Genomic DNA, 27,210 nt, shown 5'->3' with positions numbered 1-27,210 from the left:
TGTGGGAGGTTTGGGAAACACTATGATAAAGCTTTCACATATATCTTTTAGTATCTTGTTTTTGTAATGATCTCATAGGCACCTGAGTAGTTCTCACTATGTATCCAATTATCACTATGTATCCTATTTTCTAAGATTGATGGGGTTTATGTAATGTTGTATTTGGTATTCAGAAAGAGGAGGTGAATAAAAGTTCAGCGGGCAGTTGCTCAGGGAGTTTTTTGGAGAGATGAGGCTGCCTGGCTGGTTCAGAGCATCTCTATCGACCCGGGTCTGAATTCTTTTCTCTACTGGAGATCTCAGCAAGCACTTGAGCTGGGATATGTTCAACTAGACTAGACTCCAAACTCTTCCTCTCGTGAAGTTTCAGATTATCTATCAACCCCCCTACTAAATGTCTGTGGAGATTCTCAATCATGGTTGTCCCAAAGCTGTTTTTTTTCCCTAAAGCGCAACTGGGCTATCTTGCTTTTTTTTTCTTGGAAAACATTTCATTTCTCATCCAAAAAGCTTCTTCAGTTCTAACAATTAGAAGATTTTTTGGATGAGAAGCAAAACATTTTCAAAGAAAAATGCAAGAATGCCCAGTTCTTTTAGAAAAAGCAACTGGGATAACCCCCATATTACTTTTAACTTTACAGTATGGTTAAAAATCCTAGTAATAATAAAACAAACATCTTTGGCACTGTCCCTACTCGGACAATTGTAAAAGAGCACCTTACGTTGTACAATGGTAGCTTTAACATGATCAAACAAACACATCTGCCTATCCTAGGTCCTTGGGGAAGGACTCCGTGAAGTGGATAAAAATGCCAGATCCAGTCTAAACATCTGGCTGACTTGTGTGCCACCAACCAGAATAATATTGATCTTGGATAATCTTGCTGGCCCTTGGGAATTGAGACTGATCACTTGCAGGAACCTTTACCTAGACCAGGTGTAGGCAACCTTGGCTCTTTTAGGACTCGTGGACTTCAACTCCCAGAATTCCTGAGTCAGCCATGCTGAGGGGAAAGGGAGAGGTTTCCGAGCTGAGCCACGCTGACTCAGGAATTCTGGGAGTTGAAGTCCACGAGTCATGAGGAGGCCATAGTTCCCTCATGCTGGCTCAGGAATTCTGGGAATTGAAGTCCACGAGTCATAAAAGAGCCGAGGTTGCCTACCCCTGACCTAGACCGAAGCCCAACCTCCCAGCTTGGTTGTCCTTTCTGAGTTTGCTTTTGTCTCCCGTTTGGGCTGTTGGTTTGTGACCGACCTCGGCGCCTTCTTCTCTTCTGCTTTTCCTCTCTCTTTGCTCTGCTTTGCCCCAGCTAAATCGCCTTTCCTTTCTAGTCTGACAGGCTAAGCATCTCAGATGGCTGCACCCATGCTTGCTACCGTAGGGAGGACTGGACCAGCCTGGAGAGTTTTAAAAAGGCCTTTGCAAGGAAGTAAGAGAAGGCGAGCGGAAGGGAAGAGCGTCTTGATCCTTTGGGGAAGAAAAGGGATTGGCTAACCCTCTGTCAACCGTCTGATTTTCTTCGTCAAGAAGGCGATGGACCGTAGACACGTTCTCAAGAGTCAAAGGCATCTGTTCGGAATGCAGTTTTGCGTTTTCATGTCAAGGACGGAAAACGTTAGGAGAGTCCAGCTTGGGCTGCCTCTTGTAAATGCTACCCTACTTCATGTTTAGTGTGAATAAAGCTTCATCCTCTGGAAAAGAAATTTGGTGGAGTCCTTTCCTTTCCTGTCCTGTCCTTAAAAATAACTTAGCAATCAGTCCTCACAGTTATGACCATGGCACCAGCCCCATGGTCACATGATCAAAATTCACGCATTTAGCAACTAGCATGTATTTATGACAGTCACAAGGTCCCGGGGGCACGTGATCATGATGTATGACTTTCCCAGCCAGCTTCCAAGAAGCTAGATCAAGGGGAGAAGTTAGATTCGCTTAACGGTGTGATTTGTTTAACAACCACAGCAAGAGATTGTAAATCTGGATGCGATCCACTTAATAACTAACTCATCTAGCGACGGAAGCTCCGGTCCCAATTGCAGTTGTAAGTTGAGGACTGTGCAGCTGTAGGGAAGGGGGTTGAGACCCAACCCTTCCATTTTCACCTTTCCCCAGCAGCAAAATACCTTTGGAATAGTAAATGTTGTGTAATTTTTAACTGAACCAACATTTTAACTTTTTTTTCTAACACACATAGCCCAGAGCCAGCTGACAGGGCAACAATTCTTAGCATTAAAATTTATCATTTTTGTACCTAATTCTCCAGAGTCTCAATCCCAACACTATGCAACCCACGCTTGTCTATGGATAGATTCACACAACCGTTAAGCCAAATTTGATTTTTGGGGGGGCTTTCCTTTAGCACATTGTATGAATTTGCCAGTTGCTAACTCCTGGTTCACAATTTGAGTCAGTTACGCTTTGCTTAACAAACCGTGAGTAAAATGTGTGTAACCAACCCAGTCACTGCATATGCACAAAACACATGGAAGATATGCAGGAAGAAATTTAGGACCTCATTTACTTGGAAGTGTTTCAAAACTGCCAATGGTGCCTTAAAAGAGTTATGGAAGAAAGTTAATCTTGGGAGAAATCACATGTTGTTTTAAGCACCAAGAGGTTCTATTCAAAAGAAATAATCAATTGGTGAAATATCATTTCTATTCCACAAATAGGAAAGTGGAATTATTGTTTTGGGCGAGATCCTCGATTTCCAAGGAAAGTTTGCACGGGACGGCAGTTTCTCATGCTCTTCGGAAACAGAAAGCGGGCTGCAATCCCACTTTCCCAAAATTGCAAACAGCAAGAAAACCTGTTGGGAGAAAAAAAAAAAAACAGAAATCCGCAGTCTGCAAAAAAAAGACACGTTTCCTTCCCTGCACCCAGGCGTTTATCTGCGAGGGGAGAAACAACCCAGCCCCTTCTGCAAATATTGCTCCTGTGCCCGAGAATAGTTCACAAAGACTTTTTTAAATCTTGCTTTATTTGCTTTATTTTAATCTCGAGTCACCCTGCGTCTCCCCCATTCCCACGCCTTGGTCTGCTTCCCACCCGCGCAGGCGCATTACATCCTCCAAAAAAAAAATCTCTCTTTCCCCAGTCCGGCCTTTTTTTTTTTCCTTCCCCATCCCCTCCCGCCTCCTGGCGCAAGCGCAGTCAGGAAGCAACACTGCCTTCCGGCACGCCTCCCTCCCGAGCGCAGGCGCCAGAAACGCTCGTTGCCAGGGCGGAGAGAGGCACCGCCTCTCAGAGGTCAGAGGGCGAGGCCTCCGGTCCGACCGCGCAGGCGCGCGGCCGCCGGGTGGGAGAGGTTGCGCAGGCGCAGTGGCCTTGTCCCTGCTTGGCGACCGCGCCTTCCTGTCATTGCCGTCGGTCGCATCTCGAGGAGCGGAGCCGCGTTGACTGACCAGAGTCCGCGAGCCCCGCTTCCCTCAGGCCCGGCAGGTGAGCGAAGGCCGCGGGGAGGGGCGGATCTCCCAGGGGGCGAGGGGGGGGGCAGAAGTCTTCCTTACCGGAGCCCCCCCCTCAAATCAATTTCATTGAGTGGGACCAGAATGGGCTTTTAATAATAATAATAATAAAGGGGTTCGGTTTTAACATGAAATTATAATTCTGCTTGAGAAGGGGGGGTCCAAAATGGTGGTAGGGTGACCCCCCTCCCAAAAAGATGCCCAACTTTGTATGAGAGAGACCCTCCCCATCTCTCCAATACATATATATATATATATATATATATATATATATATATATATATATATATATATATATATATATATATATATATATATATATATATATATATATATATATATATATATATATATATATGGGTTTTTTCATGGGGAATCAAGCTAGAATGCTGCTCTGGGCTTTTAATCATAATAAAGGGGTTCGGTTTTAACATGAAATTATAATTCTGCTTGAGAAGGGGGGGTCCAAAATGGTGGTAGGGTGACCCCCCTCCCAAAAGGATGCCCAACTTTGTATGAGAGAGACCCTCACTATCTCTCCCCAAAAAATATATATGAGTTTTTTTCATGGGGAATCAGGCTAGAATGGTGTTCCTGGCTTTTGATCATCATAATAAAGGGGTTTGGTTTTAATACGAAATTATAATTCTGCTTGACAAGGGGGGGTCCAAAATCGTGGTAGGGCGACCCCTCCCTCCCAAAAAGATGCCCAACTTTGTATGAGAGAGACCCTCCCCATCTCTCCAATATATATAATCTCAGATAAAGGGTATGACTGACTGATGAGAACATAAAGAGTTCGAAATGATCATCTCAGCCTCCCAAATTCTTTATTAGCAATTTGAATAATTTGTGTGTGTGTGTGTGTGTGTGTGTGTGTAGTTTTTTCATGGGGAATCAGGCTAAAGGATGTTCCTGGCTTTTAATAATAACAACAACAACAAACAAACAACAACAACAACAAAACAACAACAACAACAACAATAATAATAATAATAATAATAATAATAATAATAATAATAATAATAATAATAATAATGGGTTTGGAGACTGGATGGTGTTTTTAATATGAAGTTATAATTCTGCGTGACAAGGGTGGTTGGGCCAAAACCGTGGTAGGGCGACCCCCACCCTCCCAAAAGGATGCCCAGATTTGTGTGAGAGAGACCCTCCCCATCGCCCCCCCCCCAAAAAAGAGCTTTTTTATGGGGATGAGGCTTGAAAGTTGCTCTTGGCTTTTAAATCGTAGGGCCCGAAGGAACAATGGATGTGAGTCTCTCTCCCCCCCCCCCCGCCGCCCATTAATGCAGTGAATGGTTTCACTGGGATGGGATTCTCTGGGCGATAACTGAGATTAAAAACTCAGTGATGAAAAAGCCAGGGATGAGATTGTAGGATTCTTCTTTAACATTCTTGCAATTCCATTAGAATAGCATAGGACTGGCAATTCTGGAATCTGCTCCCCGCCCCCTTGTTTTTTTTTCCTTTTTCTTTTAATAATTGGGCTGTAATCAGTTTTAGCAAATGTTACCATTGCTACAGGCAGTCCTTGACTTACAACAGTTCATTTAGCGACTGAAGTTACGACAGCATTGAAAAAAGGGACTTGGGAGAATCCTCGTCATGTGATCAAAATTCAGATTCTTGGCCGACTCACATTTACGATGGCCGCAGTGTCCCGGGGTCACGTGATTTCCCCTTTTGCAACCTGACAAGCAGAGTCAGTGGGGAAGTCACGTTCATTTGACGACCGTGTTACTAATTGGAACAGCTGCAGTGATTCATTTGCCAACGGTGGCCAGAAAGATCGTAAAGTGTGGCAAAACTCATCTTGCTTAGGAACAGAAATTTTGGGCTCAACTGGTTGTAAGTCAAGGACTACCTACATACATCCTACGGATTCTTTAAAAGGAGAACTTTTTTTTAAATCTGTGCAACTGTAAGTAAGTGGGACTTGCCTTTTGGAATGCTCCCTCTCCTCCCAAACCTCAAACTGGCATCTTCAGCCTCGATTTTCAAATCCTGAGAAATAGGAGGGTGGATGTCCAGTGCATCTGAAAAGCAATAGCAATGCAATGTGTTTGTCATAGTGTTGTGTTACGAGTTGTAACGAGTGATATATCTTGTCAAGATAGATCCCTGCCCATGGAAGCTGAGTCTTGTAAGTAAACAAGAGTTACAACTCTGCAACAGGATCTACAAAAGGGCTTGGCCAGAAAAGGACACACCTGTAGTATTCTTGCCCTTCGCCTATGTAGAAAGTTGGCTGGCAAAAAAAAAAATAATTTGCTGGTTTTGTACGATAAGGGGGAAGGTGGATTCCGTTTGCTCCACCTTGTAGTAGAGAAATACAGGGTTACAGAAGAGGGGGAGGACTTAGCTGTGTTCTCTATGACCTTGAGGCCAAATTCTTAGAGACTAGATAGAAATGTGTCTCCTGTTTTGATCTGAAGGACTCGTAAGGCGATTGAAATGGAAATAAATGTAAAATAATGTGAGTGTGTTTGCACAAATGCCTAGGCTACTGAACAAACCCTTTCTTAGCGTTGTGTAATGCTTTGAACCATGAACTAATCAAAGGGGCATGGTCTGTGCAGCTTCCTGTCTGGGGGAGCAAGTAGGTTGTCACTTTGGATAGTCATTCGGTGACTACCTGTTTTATTGTTACGCTGCCCTGATTTATGGACCCATTCCAGTGTACAAGAGTCACGCTTTTATTGTATATATTAAGATGACTCAGCTCGCTTATATTTTCAGCTGTGATTCAACTCAGTGGACATCTTGGGGCTATGACACCCAGTTCTCTTTCTCTGCTTTTCTGATTGTGATCTTGTGCAGGCAGAGTTCTCCTTGCTTTCTCAGTCCAGATTTAAACCAGCCACTTGAATATATTTTATTGTTGCAGCGCCTCTCAAGTTAGCTGCGTTTATGGTTTGATATGCAAACGCCGGCTGATTGTTGGCTTATCTTTGTTCAGACTTTTAAGATCCTCCTGTCAGCATGTCCCTACACCAATTCTTACTTGAGCCAATCACCTGCCATGCCTGGAACCGAGATCGAACGCGTGAGTGTCATCCTCGCTTTTTAAACCGTGATTTCAATAAATATTTACTTGATATTCTGCTGAAAAGGTAGCGCTGCTAGTAACTAAGGTGACGTCCTTAGATGCTTCATTACCAAACTAGGTGACATAGTCAATGCGTAGCCCTGATGATGTCACCTAGTTTGGTAACGAAACGTTTGCAAGAAGGCCACCAAACTCACACAGGACCAACGACGGCACAACTGAGGTTCTGTTTAAGCTTGTTTTGAGGGACGGTTTGGATACAAAGCAGAGTTGGGAAGATAAGAGGGAAGGGACGCGGTGGCTCAGTGGGTTAGGACGCTGAGCTTGTCGATCAGAAGGTCGGCAGTCTGGCGGGTCAAATCCCGAGTGCCGTGTCCCAGCTTCTGCCAACCTAGCAGTTCGAAAGCACGTAAAAATGCAAGTAGAAAAATAGGGACCACTCCGGTGGGAAGGTAACAGCGTTCCGTGCGCCTTTGGCGTCTAGTCATGCCGGCCACATGACCACGGAGACGTCCTCGGACAAGCGCTGGCTCTTCGGCTATGAAACGGAGATGAGCACCGGCCCCTAGAGTCGGAAACGACTAGCACATATGTGCGGGGGAACCTTTACCTTTTACCTTTATAGGAGGGCTGTTTAACCTCTTCACTCTCCTGCTTTCCTCTTCAAACACCTCAGGTTATTTTATTTTATTTTATTTTATTTTTTTGCACGCTTCTGATGTAAAGACAGATCCAAAAGCTGGGAAGCTCTCCTCTCCATCTTTCACTGCTAACAGATTTTTCACCGCTCAAGTTTATTCATCAGTGTAATGCACTTTTTTACCCGTGCGGTAATTCCTGTCACCAAGACATTTTCCGTTGAATTGATCTTTGTCTTCAGTTTCTGTTTTAACATCTTTGGCTTCTTACCGTTGTGTTTCCATTTTATATTCACTTCCGTGCGCCTTATACATATTAGATTAAGCCTTTTCATTTGGGAAAATTTTCTAAGAAAAACATATTTGATGAACAATGTTTTCTAAATAGCTATCTATCTATCTATCTATCATCTATCGATCATCTATCTATCTATCTATCATCTATCTATCATCTATCTATCTATCAATCTATCTATCTATCATCTACCTATATTGTCTCTTTCTCATATCTATCTATCTATCTATCTATCTATCTATCTATCTATCTATCTATCTATCTATCTATTATCTATCTGTCTATCTATCTATCTATTATCTATCTGTCTATCTATCTATCTATCTATCATCTATCTATCTATCTATCTATCATCTATCCATCTATCATCTATCTATCTATCTATCTATCATCTATCTATCTATCAATCTATCTATCTATCTATCTATCATCTATATCTATCTATCATCTATCTATCATCTATCTATCTATCATCTATCTATCATCTATCTATCTATCTATCATCTATCTATCTATCTATCATCTATCCATCTATCATCTATCTATCTATCTATCATCTATCTATCTATCTATCATCTATCTATCTATCTATCTATTTTCTGTCTGTCTATCTATCTATGTGTTTTTTATCTATCTAGTTTTTTTCTAATGCAAATCCAACGGTTCTCTTGCCAGAGATTGCCATTAGCCCGAATAACCACGAAGTTCACATTTATAAGAAGAATGGGAACCAATGGGTGAAAGCTCATGAGCTGAAAGAACACAATGGACACATCACTGGTAAGAGCAGCATCAGCTCCGACAGCTTCTGTCTTGTGGAGGGGGAAAAAAAAATCTCCACAGTCCCTCCCTCCTCTATTCTGTTAAAGTCGACCTGAGATGCCCCTGGGAGAGATCCCAACCCCAAACGGTTTTGGAACGGTGGACTCCAGAGGTTGAGGAGCTTGCCCTTCTTTCAGGTTGGCCTTTGAAAACAGCCCCTTCTCTCACTAACAGGTATCGACTGGGCCCCCAAGAGCGACCGGATTGTCACTTGCGGTGCTGACCGCAACGCTTACGTCTGGAGTCAGAAGGACGGCGTCTGGAAGCCGACCCTGGTCATCCTCCGGATTAACCGGGCAGCCACCTTCGTGAAATGGTCCCCTCTGGAGAACAAATTTGCCGTCGGAAGCGGCGCACGGCTGATCTCCGTCTGCTACTTTGAATCGGAAAACGATTGGTGAGCGGGTTGATCTCTTGCGCCATAAACCTTGCCTGGAAAATAACTTAACAACTTAACGACTTAATGACTTAACGACGCTTTGTTGAGTGACCGGTTACATGACCTCTGGTCGTTTCCCCCCCCCCCACGTGTAGCATTTGCAGCGTCCCGGTGATCGCGCGATCAAAGCTCAGGGGTGTGGCAACCGGCTCGTATTTGTGACGGTTGCAGAGTCACCTGATCCCTTTTGCGACCTTCCGATCAGCAAAGTCAGAAAAATGATGCCAGAGGTCCTTTTCCTGTTTCCTAGGTGGGTGAGCAAGCACATCAAGAAGCCCATTCGCTCCACCGTCCTTAGTCTAGATTGGCACCCGAATAACGTCTTGCTGGCAGCTGGATCCTGTGACTTTAAATGCAGGTGAGAACACCTTTATGAAATGGATTGGCAGTCTTTGGATATTTGCCCCAAAGAAGAGGGGGTGGGGGGGTCAACCTGTCCTCCAAAGCCCCTGAAGGCAGGACAAGAAGCAACGGATGGAAACTAATCAAGGAGTGGAGCAACCTAGAACCAAGGAGAAAATTCCTGGCAGGTTGCAAAAGGCAGGAAGATCCGCAACGTTTCCCCTCAAGTACAAACTTGGCTTTCGCCTCCCGCAGGGTCTTCTCAGCCTACATTAAGGAAGTGGATGAGAAGCCGGCCAGCACACCGTGGGGCTCCAAAATGCCATTTGGGCAGCTGATGGCTGAATTCGGAGGCACCGGCAGTGGCGGTTGGGTCCATAGTGTCAGTTTCTCAGCCAGCGGGAACCGTCTCGCCTGGGTCAGCCACGATAGCACCGTGTCTGTTGCAGACGCCTCGAAAAATATGATGTAAGTAACTGCTGCAGGGTTAATGCCTTCCGGTCTGTTTTGCCTGCCCGTTGAAAGGGTTCCCCCCAATTCAGAAGAAGAAGAAGTACATTTCGCCTCTCGCATCCAGCTTACACCCCAGACAATAGCGATGATATTTAGGCTTAAAATATGGTCCCGTAGTGCTTTACAGCACTCGCTGGATGATTTACCGTGTTAGGATATTGCCCCCAACAATCTGGGTCCCCATTTTTACCAACCTTGAAGGAGAGAAGGTCTGCCTTGAGCCCCATCGGGATCGAACTCCAGGCTTTGGGCAGAGTTGGCTTGCAATACAGCATTCTAACGGAGGGAGGGAGGGAGGGAGGAAGGAAGGAAGGTAGATAGCAATAGCAGTTAGACTTATATACCGCTTCACAGTGCTTTACAGCCATCTCTTGAGTGGTTTATAGAGTCAGCCTATTGCCCCCAACAATCTGGGTCCTCATTTTTTACCAACCTCAGAAGGAGAGAAGGTTGAATCTGCCTTGAGCCCCATCGGGATCGAACTCCAGGCTGTGGGTAGAGTTGGCTTGCAATCTTGCACTTTAACTACTGCACCACCAGCGCTCGGGAATTGAGGTGTGGGGTCTGCTGGATTCCTGGATTGCGATTGGCCAGAAGTAGCGCCCTAATCGACAAGCCGATCCTTTTCTTTTGCAGCGCAAGCAGTGGAAAAGCTTCCAGTGCGATGCTGCATTCTTAACAATCTGCCTTGTCTTTAGGCTCTCTCAACTGAAAACTGAGTTTCTCCCCTTGCTGAGCGTATCCTTTGTCTCGGAGAACAGCGTGGTGGCTGCCGTAAGTGTCTTTGCTTCCTTGGGGAAGCTCTTGAGAGTTGAAGTCCCCACGTCTCCCGAGTGGTGTCGGGCTTGAGAAAGGCCAATCCGAAGCAGGGGTGCGCTGTTTCCTTCCAGGGCCACGATTGCTGCCCGATGCTTTTCAACTGTGACGACCGCGGCGCCCTCAACTTTGTCTCGAAGCTCGACATTCCTAAGCAGAGCATCCAGCGCAACGTTTCCGCCATGGAGCGTTTCCGCAACATGGACAAGAGAGCCACTACGGAAGACCACCACGCTACACTGGAGACGTTGCACCAGAACAGCATTACGTGAGTGACTGTAGGGTATATCTGACAGTTACACAGATTGCTCTTTAGTTTAGCAAGAGCTCTGTCGGTAGCAATAGCACGTAGACCACGGGCCTTCAAACGTGGCCCTTTTATGACTTGTGGACTTCAACTCCCAGAATTCCTCAGCCAGGCACTGCTGAACTAGGAAATCAGTCACTAGCTGCTGACATATGTTTCATGGAAGATCTGAATTGGAAGGTTGAATGGATGTGCAGTTCACCTCAAGAAGTTTTCCATATTGCTCCCCCCTCCGACTTAGATTGCATCCTGCTATTTCTTCCATGTAGCCATCACGGTCTGTTTACCAATTTATTCATCAAAACCCTAACCCCTCCCATTTCCCCTAAGCGACTGGGCGGTTTGCGAAGCCCATAATAAAACAGTTCGAAACCGTGACTCAAAAGCCTAGTTAAAAACAAAATGAAAACAGCTTTCCAATTTCTTCTGAGTCTTAATGACACTCCCATTCTCCCCCTCCTCCTCCTCCTCCTCCTTGCAGTCAAGTGTCTATTTATGAAGTGGACAAGCAAGATTGTCGCAAGTTTTGCACCACTGGTATCGACGGAGCGATGACCATCTGGGACTTCAAGGTATGTTTGGCTGCCCACCTTATCCTTGATGGATTATACCAGCCAATTGTAGGATTGTCATAATGCAGGCCAGCTCCTGCGTTAGCCAGGTCATTGTGAAAGGAGAAGCAGAGACAGGGTGGAGTCAGGAGAGGAATCAGCCTAGAATTATTTATTTATTATTTATTAATTGAATTTATATACCTCCCTATTCCCGAAGGACTCAGGGTGGTTCACAGGGCAAGTTAAAAACAATACAAAAAGAGAGAATAAAATTAAATTAAATTAATACAAGCCCACAAAATTAAGATAACATTAAAATTGAAATTTAAAATTAAGAATGGTTACCTTCCCAGGAATGGTCAAAATCAGATCCCTCTTGAACTCCATTAACTTCCCAAGCTCCAATTTAGGGCTGACTCGATTCTTGCGCATAAGCCGTCTTAACTGGAACTTCACACGTCGTCCTGATTCTTTGTGACAAACGGCAATAGCATTAGAAACCCGTGCATACTATTACTGAACTCTAGAGACGTTCTTCTGTCGTTCAGTTTATTATTTTGTTAGATGCTCCAGCTGCTAATCAACTTGGGGTCTTGGGATAGAGTAGATCTAGCGAGCTCCAGAAACCGAATTATTTTACAAAGAAAAGTGAGCTTGGTTGGTGAGTTTTGATACAAGCAGTCCTCAACTTACGAGCCATTGCTTAGTGACTGTTCAAAGCCAGGACGCATCGCCCCAGGATTACTTACGACCCAGATTTGAAGTTCTGACTCTCCTCTGCAGTCACGCGATCCCATGTTGGCCGTTGGGCAACCCACTCGGATTTGCAGCATCCCAGGGTCACATGACGACAATTTTAGGAAGTTTTGTTTTTTTGCAGTTTCCGGCAGAAAAAACACCCATTGCAGACAATGGATTTGCTTAATGCAGGGGTCTTCAAACTTGGCCCTTTTATGACTTGTGGGCTTCAACTCCCCGAATTCCTCAGCTAGGTTTGAAGACCCCTGGCTTAATGACCGGCCGCAGAAAGGGTCATAAAATCAGTCATGGCCATGTGGCCAGCATGACTTAACAAGCATAATTCCAGGCTCAAGTCACAAGTGATAAGGCTATCTCTATTGCATTCTAGATTCCAGCTGGATTCGATTGTCAGAGTGAATAACCTGTTTCATTTCTCCCCCCCTCCTTTGTCTAGACATTAGAGTCTTCCATCCAGGGTCTACGGATAATGTAGAACGGATTCTTTGTTCTCTAGCAAGACAAACTGCTCTGAAGCCTGCACAGACTTGAAAAGACAGGGTGAAGATGGATCAAACACTTTTTTTTTTAAGCACTGAAAAATGACGACTTGGTGAAATATTTTTTCCCCCCTATTCCTTCCCCCAAATTCTGGTGAAATGTATTGATCTGCAAATCAGCTGTGACCGTGGTATATATTTGGGTGTGTGGGTTGTTGTTGTTGTTACTGTTGTTTAATTGTCCTTATTTGTTTTTTCATGCCCTTCTTTACCAAAGCTGCTCCTTAAAATAGTTTATTGCAGGAAGTATGAAAGACTAACTTAAAAAGGGGGAGTTCTATGTTCAGCTTTGTCTGCTAGAAAAAATAATAATAATGATAATAATAAAAACTAAGAACAAACAAACATCTACTTTGTCTGTTATTTTGGCCACGTCGTGTGGGGGAATTTACTGGAGAAAGCAATTAAGTTTGGAAGAGTTAGCGGGAAAAGAACAGGGCGGGTAGGCACCACTTAAGCAGATACCAGCCAAAGCGTAGAAAAACTCTTTAAGAAGCACAGGTAGTCCTCGACTTTACGACCACAATCCCTGAAGCCGGAATTTATTTTGTGAACTGAGACATCGGTGGGGTAAGTTTTGCCTCCTTTTGCGAACTTTCTCGTCACCGTTGTTAAGTGAATCACGGCGGCTGGTAAATTAGTAACCCGGTTGTTAAGTGAATGTAGCTTCCCCATTGACTTTGCTTGTCAGGAGGTCGCCAAAGGGGATCGCGTGACACACACCCCGGGACACCGCAAAGGTCATCAGTATGAACCAGTGGCCAATCCTCTGAATTTTTGATCCCATGATCCTGAGCATGTTACAAAAGCCATAACTGAAAAGACAGCCAGAAGTCGCATTTTTCAATGCCGTGGTAACTTTGAACGCTCGCTAAACAAAGCTGTAAGTTGAGGACCCCCTGTAATGCAGGATGGGAAGAGGCCTGCCCCACAGAAGGGTCACGGGTCAGACACAACTCAATGGGTGGCCTCAGCAGCATCAACCTGGAGAACAAAGCCTGAAAAAAAACAACCTGCATAGTTAACCATCCACTTCCATCCTCTCTTGTGCTTCTCCTTTTAACGTGTTCCTAAAAAAGGCCTTCATAGTCTAATCAAGGGACGCGGTGGCTCAGTGGGTTAGGACGCTGAGCTCGTCGATCAGAAGGTCGGCAGTGTGGTGGGTCGAATCTCGAGTGCCGCGTTACAGAGTGAGCGCCTGTTACTCGTCCCAGCTTCTGCCAACCTAGCAGTTCGAAAGCACGTAAAAAAATGCAAGTAGAAAAATAGGGACCACTCCGGTGGGAAGGTAACAGCGTTCCGTGTGCCTTTGGCGTCCAGTCATGCCGGCCACATGACCACGGAGACGTCCTCGGACGAGCGCTGGCTCTTCGGCTTTGAAACGGAGATGAGCGCCGGCCCCTAGAGTCGGAAACGACTAGCACGCGTGTGCGGGGGAACCTTTTACCTTTTTTAGTCTAATCAGGATTGGGGGGGCTCTTTTCTGCTGTTGTAATGGAAATAACGCGCGTGCACGCGCACGCACATTCGCAAACCCACACAACACTCTTAGAGTGTCACTTGGGTATTAGGGAGAAGTAACAGGTTTGAAATACGCAGACTCTTTTAAGGAAATTTGGAGATTTAAAACAAGAGGCAGAATGGCTGCGGGAACTGGGTTTGGCCAGTCCAGAGGAAAGGAGGAGTAGGGGAAACATGATGGCAGCATTCCAGTATTTGAGGGGCTGCCACAAAGAAGAGGGGTGGGGGTGGGGTGGGGTGTCAACTTCTTTTCCAAAGCACCAGAAGGCGAGCCAATGGGAACTACGCGAGGAGAGAAGAATGGAGGAGAAACTTCCTAACAGTGAGGACAATCCACCCGTGGAACTGCTTGCCACCAGAAACGGTGGGCGCTCCATCATTGGAGGTTTTCAAGGAAGAGACGGGACAGCCACTTGTGGGAATTGGTGTAGGGTCTCCTGCTTGAGCAGTGGGCTGGACTATAAGACCTCTGAGGTCCCTTCCAGCTCTATGTCTTCAGCAGGTCCCTTTGTCCTAGACCAGGGGTCGGCAACCTCGGCTCTTTTATGACTCGTGGACTTCAACTCCCAGAATTCCTGAGCCAGCTGTGCTGGCTCAGGAATTCTGGGAGTTGAAGTCCACGAGTCATAAAAGAGCCGAGGTTGCCGACCCCTGTCCTAGACTCAACTTTATCGCTGGAGTTTCTTTACTCCCTTTCACCCTTCTGCCCCTACCCCACTCACGGGCGACCCAAGGATTTATTTCTGGCTTGAAGGGCTGCAGCGCAGATCTCGGATTAGGTCACGGTTTTTCCCCCTTTGCCATGTGGTGACGTGCCATTAAGCCGCCCCTTATAAAACAACCACCCTGTGAGGTGGGCTGGGCGGAGTGATTGGTCCAAAGTCACCCAAGCTGGCTTTTTGTGCCTAAGGCGGGACTAGAACTCGCCGTCTCCCGGTGATCGCCCGGGAGTTATACCCGGCTGACATTCTCACTTAAGGCGGGAACTGGATGGTTGTCCCAAACTCGCACCACCACCTTGTGTGCCTAACGTGGGATTGGAACTCGCAGCCGCCGGTTCCAGGCCAGCTTTCCGAAACATTTCATTTTTTGAAAAATGATTTTTGCAGCCCTACCTGCCTGGTGAAGCCTTAAGGAGGCATTAGCCCACTGCCTTGGTGGAGTAGTGGGCTAATGCCTCCTTAAGTAACACCAGCTGCCTGCAATTAGTGCAGGTTCGAATCCCACCAGGCTCAAGGTTGACTCAGCCTTCCATCCTTCCGAGGTAGGTAAAATGAGGACCCAGATTGTTGGGGGCAATTAAGCTGACTTTGTAATAATGCCGCTTGGGGTGTGTGTGAAAGCCCTAATAAGCAGGCATATACATAGAATGAAGGCTACTGCTAAGCACATTGATTTGTGCTTTAGATTGTAAGCCGCCCTGAGTCTTCGGAGAAGGGCGGGATATAAATGGATTTTTTTTAAAAAAAGGCTTCCTGCATCATTGAAGCTGCAAGTTTGCTCCTCCTTCACTACACAGAAGGCATTACACACACCCACACACACACACACCCAGAGAGAGAATTTTCCAAGCCCCAAGCAAGGAAGTGGTTAAGTTTCTCACCGCCCTGGAGGGAAGTCTGACTTTCAAGCCGTGCCTCTAAAACGTCTTCATTTCCTCCTAAGCTCGCTGGGCAGAAGGCTGTTCATGTGGACTGCCCAGAGTCCGTGAACAGCTGCTTTTGCTCTCCTCCCAACTGGAACAAGCCCACCTCGAGATCTTCCAGATCTTCCATCCAAGGTGGGTCCCTGAGATGCTCTTTCAGGAAAGAAGAGGGTCTCCGTCCGTCGTCTTCTTCTTCTCCCTGGCTAACTTTCCTCCGAAGCGATGGCTGGGGTCCAAATTTGGGAGTGGAAAACTGGTTGGCCTCTCCTTTCTCTCCACCCCACTTTCCTGTCCCATCCACCACCTCCTCCTCCTCCCTCCTCCTTTCCCCTTGGACGTCATTCCTTTTCCATTTCTCCTGGCAATACTTTCAGGAAGTTCTTTCTTTCTTTCTTTCTTTCTTTCTTTCTTTCTTTCTTTCTTTCTTTCTTTCTTTCTTTCTTTCTTTCTTTCTTTCTTTCTTTCTTCTCTCTCTCTCTCTCTCTCTCTCTCTCTCTCTCTCTCTCTCTTTCTTTCTTTCTTTCTTTTTCCACCCACTGAGCTTTTTCATCAGGGAGTGGTTGGCTGCCCGTTGTGTATTCCATCGAGAGAACTCCTCAAAAGCCCAGAATTGAGGTTCCTCTGAATAACTGTCTGCAGATTAAGCCACATTTCTCCTCTGAAGTGTGCTTAGATCTCCAGCAAGTTTGTTCAACAGGTAGAGTGAGGGGTTTTTTTGTCCTTTTCATATATATAGTAATATATATACAGAGAGAGAAAGGGATCTATCTACTGTATCTATCTATCTATCTGTCTATCTCTCTATCCATCTCTATCTTATCTAACTTTATCCATCTCCATCTCTATCTATCTATCTATCTATCTATCTATCTATCTATCTATCTATCTATCTATCATCTATCTATCTATCTATCTATCTATCTATCTATCTATCATCTATCTATCATCTATCTATCTATCTATCTATCTATCATCTATCTATCTATCATCTATCTATCTATCTATCTATCTATCTATCTAAGTCTATCTATCTATCTATCTATCTATCTATCTATCTATCTATCTATCTATCTATCTATCTATCAAGGGGGGTCTAGCGCGTGGGGCAGAAGGTTTTGGATCCAGATTTCACCACAGCTTTAGGACACTTGTGGGAGATGCAAGACAAAATTATTATTATTTTTTTCATCCAAGGAAGCAGACTGTTATTTTTAGATATATATATATATATTTTCCGCGCAGGGTCCTGCAAGATTACTAAGTAGACGTTAGCTATTTGGGACGAATGAAAAAGAGCTGAATTCCTCTTCATCCTGCGTGCGTGTTAGAGTTTGGAATTGGCTAAGGGTCAAATTCAGATGAAGTGACCGTCTCGTTTATGGAGCCTTAAATCTCAGCAATTTCTAATGAGCTCACGGATAACCTGAGGCTCCTAGGCTACCTTCCCATGCAGAAATACGGCTAGAAGTGGCGAGTAACCTCAGAGGGATGAATAACCCATCACCCCCAACCCTCCTTTTTACGCCCCTCCCTCTCACCCACCCATTCAACCAATCCTAACTGACCTTCACACTATCGTGTTCAGGCATGAAAAAAGCAGAGGTAAGTTGATAAGTAGGCTTAATAAAGAAAACCAAAATAAACCAGAAACGAACAGACAGGAGAAAAAACAAAAAGAAAAAAAAACAAAACAAGGGAAGGCGTTAAACTTTGCCTTCCTTCCATTTTCATCCTTGCTACCAAATGTGAGTTCTCAGCCATCAAAAAGATTTGCTTCCTGCCCCTCCTGTGGCAAGAGAGTAAATGACTTGGAGGAAGAAGAAGAAAAAAAGACAGGAAAAGGGCAATATTTCTTAACCCTGACTAATTTGGCAATACCATATAAGGCCAAAAGCAGCCTCGGAGGGAGAGAGAGAGACGGATGTCGGCAGCAGTCCCCAAGGTTGAAATTTCCTCCTTTGGCTCAGCCTGATGGTTTTCAATTCTGCTTTTTATTTATTTATTTATTTTTTTATTTTATTTTTATTGAAAAGTTGTAAAATACATTTTATCTTTAGCAATCCCCCCTCCCCCTCCCCTACCTATCCCTCCCTACCCCTCCCCCCCCTTTCTCCCCTCCCCCCCCCACTTCCCAGAGCTATGTACAGGGTATAAAAACAAAGAACAATCATAAACATCCATATGCTACCAACCATAAATTCTTAAATCTATCACTCTCTAGCTCATATAAGATAACTACAAACAATACTAATATTTCATATAAAAAAAAAAGGAAAATAGAAAGGAAGACTTATTCAAATGCTAAATGAAACTTTTTAGTCCCATATTTGTTCTGGATATATTCAATCCATTTTTTCCACTCCATAATATAGCGTTCTTGCGAATGATCTTTCAAATAAGCCGAGATCTTTGCCATTTCTGCCAGGTCGGAAACCTTTAAAGTCCATTCTTCTATAGTCGGCAGTTCCTCCTTCTTCCAATACTGACCTATTTTTCAATTCTGCTTTTTAACCAAAGCAGCCAAGTAGCTTGACCAACACGTTTTGCAGAATAATCACAGAGCGTAGAAGCAGCCAACTATAGAGCTCCCCGAAACAGAGATTAAAAGATAACAAGCCTAATCAAGGTGGTTGGTCTCCTTTTTTTTTTTTAGAGCCACCAGATCTTCAAGGCAACAAAGTCATCACGGCTTGTTTGTGGACAGGTGGTTGTCAGAAACAGCACAGCTTTCAAACTGGGCGAATCAGTGATCTCCCGGCTAGGAGCCTTTGCAGCCTTTTCTCCCTTTGGCATGTTCAGCTTTCTTGGTTGGGTTTATTAGTCCTTGACTTATGACCACAATTGGAACTAGACTTTCCGTCGCTAAGCAAGATGGCTGTAAAATCAGATCCACCCGTGAAGGTCTAATTAAGCTGATTTATTGCGACTCACGCCTATGCACAGGAATATTCTTCACTAAGCAGTCCATACCAGCTAGGAGTTAGATCAGAATTCAAGGGAGGTTGGACTTGTTTTGTGGCTACGTAGAGATTCTAGACTGATGCCTCTTTTGACTCTGCCCCCAGGTTCTGCTACTCCTTCCCCTACGTTCTCCCAGCTAGCCTCCTCCATCCATGAGAAACCTGAATTATTTAGGCAGAGGTTTGTTCTCGATGCTTGCTGCTTGGCTCCTGGACACTTCGCCCAACACCCTCTGAAGATGTTACCTAGTTTGGTAAAGAAATGTCCAGGAGCGAAGCACCAAGCTCAGAGGACAAGCCTCTGCCTCAATAATTTAGCTTTCTACAACCCAAGCTATGCATATTCTCTACAATTTCTAAAGCTAAGCTGTTTTTTCTTTCTTTCTGGGCAGGTTAAAAAGCCATGGCTTATCAAAGCTTCCTGCTGGAACCCATCACCTGTCATGCCTGGAACAAGGACCGAAGCCGTAAGCCTACCTTTCTCAAAGGCTGCCAGATCCCCAGAGATTCAGCTCCCGAACTCAACAATTTTGCCTTAACTTTACAGGAGAAATAATAACAATAAAGTTGGAAGGGACCTCGGAGGCCATCTAGTCCACACAAATTTGTGGAGGTTCTAGAAGTCGCCTAGTCCATCCATGTGGATCCATGGGGGTCCTAGAAGTAATCTAGCCCATCCACGTGGATCTGTGGGGGTCCTAGAAGTAATCTAGCCTATCCATGTGGATCTGTGGGGGTCCTAGAAGTAATCTAGACCATCCATTGGGATCCATAGTCATCCATGTGGATCCATGGGGGTTCTAGAAGTTGTCTAGCCTATCCATGTGGATCCGTAGGGGTCCTAGAAGTAATCTAGACCATCCACGTGGATCTGTGGGGTCCTAGAAGTCATCTAGCCCGTCCACAGGGATCCATAGGGGTTATAGAAGTCATCTAGCCTATCCATGTGGGTCCGTGGGGGTCCTAGAAGTCATCTAGCCCACCCATGGGGATCCCCAGGGGTTCTAGAGGTCATCTAGCCCATCCATCCTTATATCCACGTAAGATCTGCAAGCGCAGAATCCCTCACAAGGGGCACAGGGAGCGAGAGGCATTCTTTGTGCCACAGCAGCTAGAAAGCCTCGCCTCTCTTCTGCCCACTTCTTCATCCCTTGGAATTTCCACCCCATTCATTCCACACCGAGAGAACAAGACTGCTTTCTCTTCTGCGTAGCTGAATTGGGGATATTCTAGCCATCGGACAATAAAGAGCCATTGATCTGGAAATGCTTTTTTTTTTGTTTTTGGAGTGTTTCTTTTTTGTGCTGTTGAAAAAACAACACAAAAACCTAATGTTAGGACGAAGCTGAGTTTTTATGCGTTCCCTGTTGTTGTTGTTGTTTTGTCTGTTTCTTTCTGGTTTGTTTGCTTTGGTGGTTTGATAAAATGGGCCAGGATGTCTTGATGTTGATGCAATATTCCCCAAGCCGGTTTCGCAGTTTTGGGTTCTCTCCTTTCCCACAGAACTTGCCATCTCCCCCAACAATCACGAAGTCCACATCTACAAGAAAAACGGGTCCAAGTGGGACAAGATCCATGAGTTGAAGGAACACAACGGACAAGTGACAGGTGAGGGCAACTAAGTCCCCGCTAGCTTAAAGGAGCTGAGGGAAAGAAGGATGCTGCTTCTGGCGCTGGACACCTTGCCCAACTAGATCTTCTGGGAGTGGTAGTCACATACCTGCAGGGGATTAGAGCAAAAGTGAGAGGCCAATGAGGTATTTAAATCAGAAGAGAACACATCTTTTTGGAACCCCTTTTCCCATCCCTTTTTTAATGGCCACAAACTAGATCACCACAACCCAACCCTCAGACCCTGAAGCCAATAGGACAAAACTGTGAAGAGCAACACCCACCCCTGGCTTCAACTGATCTCCTTGACAGGCATTGACTGGGCCCCCGACAGCAACCGGATTGTGAGCTGCGGGACAGACCGCAACGCCTACGTCTGGACCCTGAAGAACGACGTTTGGAAGCCCACCCTGGTCATCCTCCGGATCAACCGGGCTGCCTGTTGTGTTAAGTGGTCCCCGAAAGAGAACAAGTTTGCGGTGGGCAGCGGCTCCCGGAGGATCTCCATCTGCTACTTTGAGCAAGAAAACGATTGGTGCGTCTTGGCAAAGGCAAGGGGGAGGGCGGTCTGGGGTTGTCTGGGACGTGGCTCAAGGTCCGAAAGACAAACAAACTCTAGAAAAGAGCTGTCCAACTTTGGCAACTGGGCAACTCCCAGAATTCTCCAGCCAATTCTGAGAGTTGAAGTCCAAAAGTTTTAGACGTTGCCAAAGCTGGATAACCCTAAAAAGTGTGTGTATGTGTGTGTGTGTGGGGGGGGGGGGAAATAGTTACTTAAATTCTTCAGATGCAACCAACATGAGCAAAACGGTTGGAGATGAATCTACGAATCAAGGTGAATAAGGCTGAGAATTTCCCCCCTCCCTCTCTGACTTCTGCCAGGTGGGTCTGTAAGCACATCAAGAAGCCAATTCGATCCACAATACTCTGCCTGGACTGGCACCCCAACAATGTTCTCCTGGCAGCGGGATCCTGCGACTTCAAGTGCAGGTAAGCCTTCTTCTGGCTTGGCTCGTTTCCCAATTGAGCTTACGAACGGTTTCAACATTCCCATCTGGGTGGGATTGTGAAACCAGGGCGATGGTGGTGCTGTTAAGACAGCGATGGTTTACGTCACCGCATCTGATGGTGTGCCGTCAAGTTTATCCAAACACAAAACACAGAAATATGGAGAAAAATGAAAACAGTAGGAAAGCCGGGAGGAGAAAGGGAAGAGGGGAAAAAAAAAGTGTAAGGAAAAAAAAAAAGAGCATTGACCCCCCCCAACTCTTTTTAGTGTAGCAGAATAAGGTAATTCCAAGATCAGAGTCTTACTTCTACATAGTAATGTGTTCTCGTCATTTTTATAACGACAAACCTATCGAATTAGTAAAGCCCCAAATTGAAGTTTCGTTTTTCCCATCTCAAGCACAGCGTTCAAAAGGGGTTTCCAAGGAGAAACTCAAATGAATTATATCTTTTTTCTTGAATCAAAGCAGTCCGCTTAGCTACCTCTGCTGACTCCGCCAACTTTTGCAGTCTTTCGTCCATTCCATTTTTGTGCATAGAGTATTCTTGCTGCTGTCAGCATGTATAACATCGAAGTTTCCAATTTTTTTCCCCCCTCCAAGTTCTTTGTCCAACGGAAAAGTCTCTGGTTTTATAGGCGTGGATTGTTGGCGACTGCTCTAGATAATGTTCATCAGAACAATCTGTCCCATATGATTGTGGTAGATGTAATGTAAATATGCGTATGAAGTCTTCTTCTCCACCTGTTGCATACTAGTCGAGGTGAGGGCGGATCTAGCTGAAATAGCTCCTTCTCCGTTGAGTGTTGGAGAGCCAGGTGCATTCTTTCCCTCCTTAACATCATCTGCTTTATTTTCCTACTTTTGCTCTCCAGGATCTTCTCGGCCTACATTAAAGAGGTGGAAGAACGGCCAGCCCCTACTCCTTGGGGATCCAAGATGACATTTGGGGAGCTCATGTTTGAGTCGAAGAGTAGCTCCAGCTGGGTCCACAGCATCTGCTTTTCAGAGAGTGGCAACCGTTTAGCCTGGGTGGGCCATGACAGCACCATCTGCTTGGTGGATGCCAACAAGAAAATGGCGTAAGTAGGATGGGGTGAGAATGTGGGGAAGAGATCTGAGGGAGGTTGATGGATTGTCACGGGAAGAACCTTGAGAAACAGGAGAAGGAAGAAGAAGAACAAAGATGATCAGGGGACTGGGGGCTAAAACGTATAAGGAACGGCTGCTGGAATTGGGTACGTCTAGTTTAATGAAGAGGAGGAGGAGGGGGGACATGATAGCAGTCTTCCAGTATCTCAGGGGCTGCCCCAAAGAAGAGGCAGTCAAGCTGTTCTCCAAAGGACCTGAAGGCAGGACAAGAAGCCACGGATGGAAACTCATCAAGGAGAGAAGCAACCTGGAACTAAGGAGAAATTTCCCGACAGTTAGAACAATTAACCAGTGGAACAACCTGCCTCCAGAAGCGGTGAATGCTCCAACACTGGAAGTTGTTAAGAAGAGATTGAACAACCATTTGTCTGAAATGGTATAGGGCTTCATGCCTGAGCAGGAGGGTTGGACTAGAAGACCTCCAAGGTCCCTTCTAACTCTGTTATTCTGTTAAGAGCCACAATTAGGACAATAGTCGGATAAGAGAAAGCTGGGACAGAAATGTAATTTGAGAAAGCATTGCAAGACTCTTTTATTAAAACCTTATATTTTTAAAGTTGCATTAGCTTGCATGCTTGTTTGGTCTATGAGTTTGGTCTATTTTGGAGAATTGGCATGGGTGGATCAAAAAAAAGTCACACGGAAGATGTAGAGTTTGGAACATTTGATGTGTGGTGCTTTATTTGAAATCAGTCAATCCCTGAGTGGAGTTTTCACATTCATGTTTGAAACGAATATTAAGGATCAGTCTGAAGCTTTGTTTTTCTCCTCAGTGTAGCCTGCCTTTTTATGGAGAGTCTTCCCCTCCTGGCTGTGACCTTCATCACCGAGAACAGTCTTGTGGCTGCGGTAAGTCATAGGCTTTCTCTTTGATTGGGTGATTTTCCCACCAGAGATTTTCATGTAGAGCAATGTGTGCCTCATTTGGGGAAACGGCTAAGTGATCGTCCTTGCTACGTGGATAATGTCATTTTAAGGTTTAGCCAGTAGATGGCACCATACCACATATGAATGGATCTGCAAAAGGTACAGTCCAGTAAAGGAGAATTTTTGTAGCTCTGGGTTGAAATGGGGGATCCTTGGTGGTCTCTGAGATTGGATGTTTTCTTGCAGATGTTTCATTACCCAGCTAGGTAACGTCATCAGTGCTGGAATGGAGTGGGAGAGGAGGAAGAGGAGGAGAAGGAGCGGGGGGAACTGTGGGGTCCTTGATGTTCTCTGAGCTGGGTTGTTTTCTTGCAGACTTTTCATGACCCAAACTAGATAACATCATCTGACAGAATATGTCCTCTTTGTTGAAAAGCAGCCTTGCCACCTTCTTCTGAGATACGTTCTTGACTTCTCTTTTTCCAGGGACATGACTGTTACCCAATGTTGTTCGTGTACGATGAACAGCAGGGCGCACTGAACTACGGAGGGAAAATGGACATCCCCAAACAGAGTTCCCAACGGGGACTCACCGCTAGGGAGCGCTTTCAAAACCTGGACAAGAAAGCCAGCTCTGATACCAAGGCTTCTCTGGACACAATCCACAAGAACAGCATCAGGCAAGTCTGCTTGTAAAACTCCTCTTTCCTTTATAACAGGGAGTCTCCGAACCTGGCAAGTTTTCAGACATGTGGACTTCAACTCCCAGAATTCCTCAGCTGGCAGAAGTCCACAAGTCTTAAAGTTGCCAGGTTTGGAGACCGCTTTGTAAGATATGGATGGGTTGACCGAATTGGCGTCAATTGTTAGCAAGTACGTAGGTTTTCTGCAAGAGGATCTGTGCCCAAGCTGATCCTTCCGCTGTTTCAACGGCGATGCATTCCCCACTGATGTAATTGACCCTGTCCACTTTGCTGCTGTTTATCTTATTTCTCTTCATTCTTCTCTCATTTTGTGGCACTGTAGATTTTCTAGAAGATACAGACATACCTTCTAAGTTCACGATCTGATCAGGGTGGCTACAAGCCACCTTCATTCAAATGAAGGAAACCACTTCAAACTGCTTTGTAAAGCTTTTCTTAAAAAACAAAACAAAAAAACGCTCATTGCCTTTCACCGGTGAGCCCTGGTTCCATCTTCCTTAAAACTCCCTGGAGCCATAATCAAAATTCAACATCCTTGATCAGCTTAGCGAATTTCGCAACCTTTTCTGTTGGAGGGAATCGGTAGCCCTTTTTTCTGTCATCGCTGTGAATTTAGGATTCGGGAAACTGTATTAAAAACTTGAAAGCCCAACCAGAATTAACTTGAGAGCGTGTGTGTGTGTGTGTGTGTGTGTGTGTGTGTGTGTGTGTGGAGGATTCTATGACCTAGACTGGACCAAAACTTTGCCGTAGCACCAACTAAAAATTGAGAAATTAAATATCTCCATTTCTAACTTCCGAGAATGACTCGGCTTGGCGGGAGAACTTGGTACGCAAGGATCCATGGTCAATCTCCGACGTCTCCTAGAAGACGACTTTAGGAAATGTTGGGTTGTTGTTTTTTGATTCCCCCAAAGCTCCTTTGGACTCTCCCAGTCCTTCAATCGCAATTCCCAACGATTGCGGCATGAATGTTGGACTCAATTCTTACATGCAACTACGAAGCCCACTTTCTGAAGAGTTGGACTTTCAGAAGGTCAAGCTACTCCCTTATTCCTGGACCCACCACCCATGGGCGATTGTTGCCTGTCGCTCTCCAGCTGGTAGGGTTTTCTGCTCCGGTTGAGAAGACTCAACTCAGGGATTCCTCTCTTCTCTTCCAGCCAAATCTCTGTGGTTGCTGGCGGGAAGGGCAGCTGCTCCAAATTTTGTACCACCGGAATGGATGGCGGTATGAGCATATGGGACGTCAAGGTAAGCAGTGAGGGCTGGAGGGGGTTAGCCCGTGCCATCCAGGTGGAATTGATGCAGAGGAACAAGGAATGTTAGAATAGAATAATAAAGAGATGGAGGGCACCTTGGATGTCTTCTAGTCCAGCCCCTTGCTCAGGCAGGAAACCCTATACAAATGTTTTTCCAGTCTCTCCTTTAAAACCTCCAGTGTTGGAGCATCCACAACTTCTGGAGACAGGTTGTTCCACTGGTTAATTGTCCTCACTGTTAGGAAGTTTCTCCTTAGTTCCATGTTGCTTCTCTCCTTGATTAGCTTCCATCCGTTGCTTCTTGTCCTGCCTTCAGGGGCTTTGGAGAATAGCTTGACTCCCTCTTCTTTGGGGCATCCCCTGAGATATTGGGACGCTGCTTGCCATCATGTCACCCCTGGTCCTTCTTTTCACGTTTAGACATTTTAATGCTTAAAGGTGAAGTTGGCCTGCTGCAAAGCCCCACCACCACCACCACCAAAAAACAGAGCATCTGGCTCCAGCACCATCTGCCTTTCTAAGGTCCCAGAAGCATCCTTAAAAATTCAAAACCCTGGTTTAAGCTGCAATACAGCCCTGGATTTAAAGCAGGGTTTCTCGACCGGGACCACTTTTAATGGTTCACTTCGTTTCAATGGGAAGGAGCTGTGTCCGGTTTTCACGAGAGGTTTCTCCCTTTCACATTGCAAGAAACAAAACCTTATCCTCCCGCTAAAAAAGCAAAACAAAAGAAAAACAACAATCTGAGGACCCAGATTGTTGGGGGCAATTAAGCTGACTTTGTAATAATGCCGCTTGGGGTGTGTGTGTGAAAGCCCTAACAAGCAGGCATATACATAGAATGAAGGCTACTGCTAAGCTTGTAAGCCGCCCTGAGTCTTCGGAGAAGGGCGGGATATAAATGGAATTAAAAAAAACACACACACCAGGGTTCGATGGAAATTTGGAAAAAAAAAAATTGAGGCAGGAAAAGGAGTTGAGTTTTTCAGGGGGAAACAGAAGACCAGAAGTTTTTTTCACTCCAGGTTTTTCCTTCCCACTTGAGGCAAAGAAAAAAGGGGCGGGAAACAGATGTTAACAGATTTATGGAATTGTGAATCCAGGGTGAAATCACCCTGGATCTTGGGGGGATCCATTTCTGATCCTGAGCAAACAGCTCACCGGATTGTAAGCCCGTTTCTTTTGTGTTTCAGACCTTGGAGGCTGCAATGAAAGGGCTCCGCATCAAATAAGCCAATGAAGAAAATTCCTGCCTGCCGAGAAAAATCAATCGAGGCGTAATCCGTTCCTGCTTTTCGGAACCTTTTGAGAGACACTTCCAGATGCTACAAACTCAGCTTTTTTGAAGCCTTCTGGGCAGGAACCCAGAGGGGTTAAAAAAAATTAAAATAAAATACCTGCAATTAAAAACAAACTCTAAAATCTGAATCATGGTTTTTTTTTTCCCCTGCAGTCAAGCCTGCGTCTCTCAGAATTGACAGGTAGTCCTCAACTTACATCCGCAACGGAGCCCAAAATTTCCGTTGCCATGTGAAATATTTGTTAAATGAGTTTTGCCCCGTTTTGCAACCTTATCACACTTCTTAAGCGAAGCACTGCATTTAAGTTAGTAAGACGGTTGTCGATCTGCCTTCCCCCTTGGCTTTGCTCGTCAGGTCGCAAAAGGGAGACCCGTCGGGACACACTGCAACCGTCACAAGTACATGCCAGTTGCTAAGCTTCTGAATTTTGATCACGTGACCGTGGGGATGCTGCCAACGGTCCTAAGCGTGAAAAACTATCCTAAGTCGTGTTTTTTCCCCCCAGCACCGTTGTAACTTTAAGGTAAAGGTAAAGGTTCCCCCCGCACATGCATGCTAGTCGTTTCCGACTCTAGGGGCCGGTGCTCATCTCCGTTTCAAAGCCAAAGAGCCAGCGCTTGT

General features: G+C 45.4%; 3 protein-coding genes across 4 annotated transcripts in view; all 3 read left to right on the top strand.

Moving 5' to 3' along the window:
- Window positions 1-1,704, top strand: part of MYH16 (myosin heavy chain 16) — a 30,758-nt gene extending 29,054 nt beyond the window's left edge. Inside the window, exon 44 of the mRNA XM_083372627.1 lies at window positions 1,333-1,704. The gene's annotated coding sequence lies outside the window, so the exon portion shown is untranslated. The remainder of the gene's footprint in view (window positions 1-1,332) is intronic.
- Window positions 1,705-3,125: 1,421 nt separating this feature from the next.
- Window positions 3,126-13,007, top strand: ARPC1A (actin related protein 2/3 complex subunit 1A). Of its 2 annotated transcripts, none has more exons than XM_083372948.1 (10): window positions 3,126-3,442; window positions 6,374-6,532; window positions 8,144-8,248; window positions 8,465-8,687; window positions 8,980-9,087; window positions 9,327-9,539; window positions 10,283-10,358; window positions 10,475-10,668; window positions 11,189-11,279; window positions 12,457-13,007. In XM_083372948.1, the coding sequence occupies exons 2-10, from the start codon at window positions 6,469-6,471 to the stop codon at window positions 12,493-12,495; spliced, it is 1,113 nt and encodes a 370-aa protein (XP_083229074.1). In that variant the 5' UTR covers window positions 3,126-3,442; window positions 6,374-6,468; the 3' UTR covers window positions 12,496-13,007. The 2 variants fall into 2 exon arrangements, with proteins under 2 accessions (XP_083229074.1, XP_083229073.1); XM_083372947.1 differs by having other exon boundaries at window positions 6,446-6,532; window positions 12,457-13,006.
- Window positions 13,008-15,718: 2,711 nt separating this feature from the next.
- ARPC1B (actin related protein 2/3 complex subunit 1B) lies at window positions 15,719-26,716 on the top strand. The gene is made up of 10 exons (XM_083372949.1): window positions 15,719-15,860; window positions 19,078-19,152; window positions 20,189-20,293; window positions 20,609-20,831; window positions 21,179-21,286; window positions 22,179-22,385; window positions 23,229-23,304; window positions 23,809-24,002; window positions 25,190-25,280; window positions 26,482-26,716. Exons 2-10 carry the CDS (start codon window positions 19,089-19,091, stop codon window positions 26,518-26,520), a joined length of 1,107 nt encoding a protein of 368 aa, XP_083229075.1. The 5' UTR covers window positions 15,719-15,860; window positions 19,078-19,088; the 3' UTR covers window positions 26,521-26,716.
- The last annotated feature ends 494 nt before the right edge of the window (window positions 26,717-27,210 follow it).

Source organism: Vipera ursinii, assembly GCF_947247035.1.
Source record: "Vipera ursinii genome assembly, chromosome: 13".
Lineage (NCBI taxonomy): Eukaryota > Metazoa > Chordata > Lepidosauria > Squamata > Viperidae > Vipera > Vipera ursinii.
Note: the sequence above shows the minus strand (reverse complement) of the source record. Positions and strands in the feature narration are given on the sequence as shown.

Coding starts and splice junctions, on each gene's coding strand:
- ARPC1A (XM_083372948.1), top strand. CDS start 6,469: ATGTCCCTACACCAATTCTTACTTGAGCCAATCACCTGCCATGCCTGG. Junction 6,533..8,143: donor CTGGAACCGAGATCGAACGC/GTGAGTGTCATC, acceptor TTCTCTTGCCAG/AGATTGCCATTAGCCCGAAT. Junction 11,280..12,456: donor TGACCATCTGGGACTTCAAG/GTATGTTTGGCT, acceptor TCCTTTGTCTAG/ACATTAGAGTCTTCCATCCA.
- ARPC1B (XM_083372949.1), top strand. CDS start 19,089: ATGGCTTATCAAAGCTTCCTGCTGGAACCCATCACCTGTCATGCCTGG. Junction 22,386..23,228: donor GATGCCAACAAGAAAATGGC/GTAAGTAGGATG, acceptor TTTTCTCCTCAG/TGTAGCCTGCCTTTTTATGG. Junction 25,281..26,481: donor TGAGCATATGGGACGTCAAG/GTAAGCAGTGAG, acceptor TTTGTGTTTCAG/ACCTTGGAGGCTGCAATGAA.